A 7,618-nucleotide genomic window follows, 5' to 3' on the forward strand; every position below is an offset into this window, starting at 1 on the left:
TCTCGTGATAGAAACAACTAACCTTGATCACTCCCCTACCCAACTCTCGTTGGAGAAACATGACCAAGCAGGCAATACAAACCGATTCATTATTGTCAATAAACTCCTTACACATCTAATCTCTTAGGCTAAGTGAGTAAATCTCTAGCATTGATTGATTCAAGCATTTCATCTACATCTCTCGATGGTAAAACACCCTAGATCTAATCTCAACCTCTTAGTCTATTGGTAGCATTAAGAACACCAATCTATAAGGGAATTTATAAAACATAAACAACCAAGCTAAGACATCCTAACCGATCAAGAACACATAATTGTCTATCCCATCCCTAGAAACTTTATTTCACTACTCATATCTCATTGCAGAAAGCATAAAAGCATAGATAAACAAAAATTGCATTTAATTGAAAAATAAAAATAGAAGTAGACGACATGTTACAACACCTTGCATCACCACAGACACCAAATCCGCGAAAAAGTTCCCATCCGGACCGAGGTGAGATACCAACGAGACGACATGTTCTGCCACTCCAGTTCCGCAAGCTGCCGACGCGGTACCACGAACCAGCCCAGGGCAAAGTCAGTGCCACAACCATACGAAGTTCGGAGATACCAAGGACGAGTATCAAGCTGTGCACTTAGCTAGCTGAGGGATCCGAGCCAACGGAGCAATCTGAGGGTGACCCGGACAATAAAGAGGATGTCTATGGTTCAGGCGAAATCATAGAGACGCCAGCCGAGCCTCTCGATCACCAAGCTATCATACTCGGAGGTACAAGTTCGGGACATCATGCGGACCACGGTCAACTCCTTACCGCTCTTGATGATCGAGCGAACACTCGACCGCAAAGTTCGGAGCAGGACACAGTGCGTGAATCTTCACCCAGGATGCGCGACGCCAAAGAAGATTCTGGCCGTGTGATCAGTTTCCTATCCGGTGCTCACTCGGTAATGGGGAGTTTCAAGCAAGTTGAGCCACCAAAGATGGCCATTGAAGGGTCTTTTCATTCGTTATTATACATGACTACTACCAGTAGTATTCTCCAGCTGGGAGTTGCCTATACCGTGCCATCCTTCTCCATCCTTAGAGCCATGACCTTTACCGCACAAGGTCCTATGGCGAGGCATCTTTGCAAATTTTGGTGAGGATCAAAATTTCGTGTGGCATCCACGAGAGTCTCAGCAAGCAAACAAGGTTCATGAAGGGATTGGAGTGACCAATGCCACTGGCCTTACCGGGGAAGTCTTATCCTTTTCTCTTAAGGCCTTATTGTTTCCTTTTGACCCCGGTAAGATAAACCGCGGTTGAACTCTTGATGCTGCTGATTTAGGTTTCCTTTTTGATCCAAGTGATGAGCAAAGTTTTTGAGGTCAAAACTTCTATAAGTGCGAGGGAATGATGTGAGCACGGTATCGATCACTCGGCCATGAAAACTCACACCTCTCAGACACCTCTCGGACAACACCCGGACACCTCTCGGTCACTCGTACCACCCGTGGGACAACTTGGGACCGGCCTTCCTAGTGATGTACGGCACCAACCAGTCTCCAAGGATTATCAAGATAATTCATCTAATGGGCATTTCAAGACAAGCTCACACCTTTACACCAAGGTCTCATGGCTAGTATCATCAAAGAAGAGCCTTGGGAGCAACCAGCTTTGGGAAGCTTGATATGTGTGTCTTCACCACCAAGCCAAGGTGAAGACATCCCTAAGCCATTAGAAGGAGCTGTACTCTTTTTCCTACTTTGGGTTTGTCCCAATGGGTTTACCAAAGAGGATTTAATGAGGCAGCGAGCTCTAGTGCATCTCCACTTCGTTCTCACTTGGCTCATGACTTGGAAATATTTATTCACATGCTTAGGAGCCAAGGAAGTGAAGATCCTACCTACCACATCCCACCAATGATGTGACCATCCCATCTCTTTCATTCCTTCCTTTTATTTCATCCTGAATTTATGACCATTGGATGGTCTTTGTTTTCTTTTGCCTTTGCTTTTACTTTATGGCCAAGTGTGTGGTTTAGATGTTGGCCACGTTTCTAGGGTTAAGTGTCTCCTTATGTAAACCTCCCTATATAATAATGGCCTAAACCCTCATTGTAAAACTCATAAGTGTCTCCTTTGTTTCTTGTCTCACTCCTCTCTTCCGCTCAAGTCCGAACTTGGCTGCAGAGACCTTCCAGTCCTACCGTATCACGGGCCATGCCATCTCCCGTGTGTCGTCGAATCGATCCACTATTCTGACTACTGCGTCCGTACTTCCGTCCGTACGTAGCGTCCCTTCCGTCCATCTCTTTGAGAACTGATCGGGACCGATTGGGTCGAGTTTCTTACCGAGACGTTCCCCCATCCGACCGTCTGTTGCGTCCGACCGTCCATCCGAATCACCATCCATACGTCCGTTTGCAACATCCTTTCCATCCGTCCATCTCTTCCAGAGATTGCCGAGTCGAGATTCTCATCGGCCGATCCCCTCCATTCCACCAATCCTTGAAGAGAGCCGTCAAGCTCGAAAGCCGTACGTCGTTCCGCAGCCGGAGATCCGCGTTTGATAATCCACAACAACTGTCCATCCGTCCGCAGCGACTATCCTTACGTCGCGTCCGTCCGTCCATCCATCGCGACCGTCCATCCGTATGACTCCGTAGACGACCGCGTCCGGCGCTCCCATCAGCTTGGTCGCTGATCTTTCAGCTTCTCACCGCGTGAATGCCGATCGGGTTGATCTCCTTTCTTCCGAGCAAAACCCGGAACGACGTGCTCTAGACTTCAATAGTATTATTCCGCCGTTCACTCCGCAGCAGACAACGGCAGTGGTAACTCCAGGGAATACTTTCCCACCTCAGACAACTTCTCAGGAAGCACCGCCGCCATTTGGGGACAACCGCACTTCGGTACAAATCGAAGTCACTGGTTCCTCAGGAGTTCCAGTTCGGGTGCCTCCCCTTGTGGGAGGAAATGTCCATCGAGAAAGCCTTACTCCGAGTTATGCTTCTAACCCTGAGTTCCATCGGATGCAGGACGAGATCCGAGATATGCGATCTAGGGTGCACAGTGCAACCACTTCAGCACCGGACATCTCTCGAGTAATCGAGGAGTCAAAGCAAACTCCTTTCTCCGATCAAATAGCCAGAGTCCGCGCTAAGAAAACCGGGAAAATAAAATTCACGAGCTACGAAGGAAAAAGGGATCCGACTACGCATCTTAAAACCTTTCTGCTCACAGCCAGTCGAGTGGACCTCAATCCTCACAAAACTGACGCCGGTTATTGTCAGCTGTTCGCAAAAACCTTCTGCGGGTCTTCTTTACTTAGGTTCGCATCCTTAACGACTGGCTCTGTTAACAATATTATGGAACTTTCGACTTCTTTTATCAAGCAATACTCGAGCTTGATCGAAACAGCGATAACAGACGCCCAACTTTGGAATATGAGCCAAGCCGCTGGGGAATCACTTCACTCGTACTAAGTTCAAAGAAATTCAAGTCCAGATTCTGGGGATTTCTCATTCAACTGCCTTGGCCGCTCTGAAGAACGGCTTCTAGCACGAGTCTCAATTCCATGAAGAGTTGACTGTGAACCATTTTGCTACTATCCAAGACGCCTTGCACCGAGCTTCGAACTGGATAGTCGCAAATGAAGAAAAAGCGGCTGCAGCCCAAAAGCATAAAGCTACCTGTTAAGAAGACACCTCCACCAACTCCGAAGTGCGGACTCGGCACCTTTGCGGTGGATAAGTCCCCGCAGAAAGGTTCTCCTAGGAGTTCACCGTCCAAACCACCAGTCTCACCATGCTCTAAGAGCGGAGTGCTTCCAGGTAACAAGTGGGTTCGAGACGAGAACGCTTATTGTGAGCTGCACAAAACTAACGGGCACTCAACCTGGGACTGCAAGAAATTAATGCACCTTCTAGCAGAGAAGTTTGTATCCGGCGAAATGGCAAGTGTGACGGTCAGCGAGCTCAATCAAAAAGCAGCATACGAGACGGATGAGGATGCCCCACCATCGAAGATACCAAAGCAAGCTGATGGTGATTCAGGTCCCAAGAAAAGGATAGATGTCATCATGAGTGGCTCGCGTCTATTCCGTAACTCGATCACATCAATAAAGGATCACCAACGGAAACTCACGAACACAGAGCCCAAGCGAATTAAAGTTACTATGAGTGACTTACCCGAAGTCCCCTTTTTGGAGAAAGAAACCGAGGACCTGAATTCTCCGCACGATGACGCAATGGTCATATTGCTCGATATTGCAAACCATGAAGGGTGCCGGATTCTGAGAGATACTGGGAGTTCGGTGGACTTAATTTTCTTGGAGACACTCACTAGGATGGGCATCGAAAGAGAACACATCGCAGGGTTCTCCTTCCCCTTTAGTGTAATTTACAAGCGAAACCTCAGTGTCGTTGGGGACAATAACTCTGCCAGTCTCAACTCAAGGCATGGTCAAAATGGTGGAATTCACGGTCTTTGACCGACCTGCGGCCTACAATGCGATAATGGGGAAACCTTGGCTGTTCCAAATGAAGGTTGTGCCTTCGACATACCATCAGTGCGTCAAATTCCCAACCCCGTAATGAGTTCGGGAAATTTTTGGAAGCCAAAGAGTGAAGCTGTTATCTCGCAAGTGATAAGCTGTTGGTCCAATAGCAACCATAGCTTGAGGTTGCAAAGAACCCAGTTCTGAAGCAGCTCAAAGGCGACCTCACCGAATCCATTTTCATTAATGCAAAGTTTCCGGACCAGGAAATCAAGATCGGAGCTGGGTTGGAGAGCGAGATCCGAGCCAATTTGAGCGAGCCTGAAATTAGTCCTCAAGGAAAACATAGCCACCTTCCCATGGTCTGTCGATGAGATGCCTGAAATTAGTCCTAAAATCATTTCACACAAACTAAATGTAGATCCGACATTCAGGCCGGTAAAACAGAAGCGAAGGAAGCTCGGCCCTGAGCGAGCTGAGATCGTCAATACAGAGGTAGATCGGTTACTTAGTGCTGGTCAGATCCGAGAAGTAAAGTATCCAGAATGGCTCGCGAATACCGTCGTTGTTAAAAAGAAAAATGGGAAGTCACGAGTTTGCATTGACTTCACCAATCTGAATAAAAGCATGCACCAAGGACAGTTTTCCACTCCCGGACATCGACAGACTAGTCAAATTAACCTCAGGGCACGAATTGATGTCTTTCATGGACGTTTTCTCCAGTTATAAACAAATTCTTATGAACCCGGAGGACCAGGAGAAGACTGCACTCATCACGTACTGCAGAACTTACTGTTACAAGGTGATGCCGTTCGGACGAAAAAACGCCGGAGCAACTTACCAGCGTTTGGTAAATCGGATGTTCGAGCAGCAGCTAGGAAAGACCATGAAAGTTTACATCGATGACATGCTGGTGAAATACATGGAAGCCAGTTCGCACCTCACAAATTTGAAAGTTTTTTTCGACATTCTGAACCAATTTGGAATGAAGCTTAACCCCACGAAGTGTACGTTCGCAGTTCCGTCAGGGGAATTTTTACGTTACATCGTAACAGAGAGGGTAATCGAAGCAAACCCGAGGCAAATCAATGCCTTCTAATCCATGTGTTCCCCCAGGACACTGAGAGAAGTACAGCGCCTCAACGGACGGATCGCAGCTCTCAATCGATTCATCTCCCGGTCAACGGATAAATGTCTCCCATTCTTCTAGCTATTAAAGAAGGGAGGTAAACACTTCGCGTGGGATGAGAAGTGCGAAGAAGCATTTTCTCAGTTAAAGGCATATTTATCCGAACCACCAGTCATGGCGAAACCTGAGTTAGGAGAGTCTCACTTTCTGTACGTAGCTGTCTCAGCAAGCGTAGTAAGTGGAGTTTTAGTTCTTGAGGAAAGTGGGGAGCAGCGGCTAATCTTTTACGTAAGTAAGTCCTTCATGGGAGCTGAATCTAAGTATCCCATGATGGAAAAACTGGCCTTGGCAGTGGTGACTTGAGGAAGGAAACTGCGCCCCTATTTTCAATCTCATTCGATTGTAGTACTAACAACACAACCACTTCAGACCGTACTTCATAGCCCGAGCCAGTCCGGTAGATTAGCCAAATGGTCAGTCGAGCTGAGTGAATACGATATCGAGTTCCAGACTCGAACTTGTGCCAAGGCGCAAGTCTTAGCAGACTTCCTTATAGAGCTCCCGTTGGCCAATACGGCTAAAGACAACACCGAAGCTCCTTGGACTCTGCATGTGGATGGAGCATCTTCAAAAACAGGTGCAGGAATTGGAGTTCGTCTCACCTCTCCAACTGGCGAGGTGATTGAGCAATCGTTTTGCCTGAACTTCAACGCATTTAACAACGAAGCAGGGTATGAATCGTTTCAAGCCGGGCTCCACCTCGCAGCAGGCATCGTCGTCAGAAGGCTCAGAGTTTTATATGACTCTCAGTTAGTCACCAACCATTTCTTGGGAGAGTATGAAAGCAGAGATGGACGGATGGAAGCTTACCAAGCTTCAGCTCGGGAGTATGCAATGAAGTTTGACGACTTCAAAATATAAAAATCCCCCGAAGTGAGAACTCCGCCGCAGATGTGCTAGCATCGCTAGCCTCAAATTTGGATCCCATAGCTACGCGAGTTATCCCGGTTGAGGTCATCGAGTATCCGAGCATACGTCTAGAAAACTCAAGTGTAATAACCCGGGCAATCAAGAAGAAGATAGCCGCTGAGGAGGCAGTTCGCAATCTCCCATCTAAAATAACTTCAACACCCACCACGGCAGCATCGGAAGATACTCATTCACTTGTCAACGACCAAGAAATTAGCTCAGAACCCCGCACACCGGGGAGACCTAGTTCAACTCCGGACCCACCCGATATCCCGCCTCAGCCTCTGGGCAATACGAACACCGACAATTGGGGGGCACGAGACTGGCAGAGCCTGATCTGGGCTTACCTGGATAAGGGCGACTTTCCAGCTGACAAGTGGGCAGCTAGGAAACTTAAAATTGTCATTGCGTGGTATTGTATCTATAATGGAGCACTCCTACGCCAAAGTATAGTTGGTCCCTATCTAACATGTGTTGCTGGTGAAGAGCCTATGACATTAATGCGAGCTGTTCACAATGGCCCCAATGGAAATCACTCCGGAGGTCGGACCCTAACCTTCAAAATCAAAAGACAAGGATACTTCTGGCCTACTATGGTCGCCGACTGCAAGGAATATTCCCAAACTTGCAAGAAATGTCAAATACGTGCTCTGTCAATCCACCAGCCTACCAAGCTCCTGTCCTCTGTATATGCACCTTATCCATTCATGAGATGGTCTATGGATATTATAGGCCACTTACATCGGGGACCGGGAGGAGTTCAGTACATGCTGGTCCTTACTGATTATTTTTCCAAATGGGTGGAAGCAGCGGCTTATCCAGCCGTGAAAAGTGGCCCGCAATTCATCTCCTCACAGTTCGAAGGTTTCTGTGTGAAGTGGAAAATACGACTTAGCAAGTCAACTCCTCGTTATCCTCAAGGGAATGGACAAGCCGGAGTAATGAATAAGGTCATATTGGCCAACCTGAAGAAACGGCTAGACTCTCGCAAAGGATGTTGGTTGGACGAGCTACAAGGTGTACTCTGGGCGATCTGA

The 7,618-nt window shown here is 47.7% G+C and overlaps 1 protein-coding gene across 1 annotated transcript; it reads left to right on the plus strand.

Annotated features, from left to right (window-relative positions):
- The first annotated feature begins 4,858 nt into the window (after positions 1-4,858).
- Positions 4,859-7,618, plus strand: LOC147948390 (uncharacterized). Its single transcript, XM_087466610.1, has 5 exons — positions 4,859-5,124; positions 5,207-5,543; positions 5,694-5,966; positions 6,042-6,499; positions 6,547-7,618. The coding sequence occupies exons 1-5, from the start codon at positions 4,859-4,861 to the stop codon at positions 7,616-7,618; spliced, it is 2,406 nt and encodes an 801-aa protein (XP_087322736.1).

This window comes from Camelina sativa, chromosome 2, assembly GCF_030686135.1.
Source record: "Camelina sativa cultivar CO46 ecotype springtype chromosome 2, ASM3068613v1".
Classification (NCBI taxonomy): domain Eukaryota; kingdom Viridiplantae; phylum Streptophyta; class Magnoliopsida; order Brassicales; family Brassicaceae; genus Camelina; species Camelina sativa.

Coding starts and splice junctions, on each gene's coding strand:
- LOC147948390 (XM_087466610.1), top strand. CDS start 4,859: ATGCCTGAAATTAGTCCTAAAATCATTTCACACAAACTAAATGTAGAT. Junction 5,544..5,693: donor GTTACATCGTAACAGAGAGG/GTAATCGAAGCA, acceptor CCATTCTTCTAG/CTATTAAAGAAGGGAGGTAA. Junction 6,500..6,546: donor TACCAAGCTTCAGCTCGGGA/GTATGCAATGAA, acceptor AATCCCCCGAAG/TGAGAACTCCGCCGCAGATG.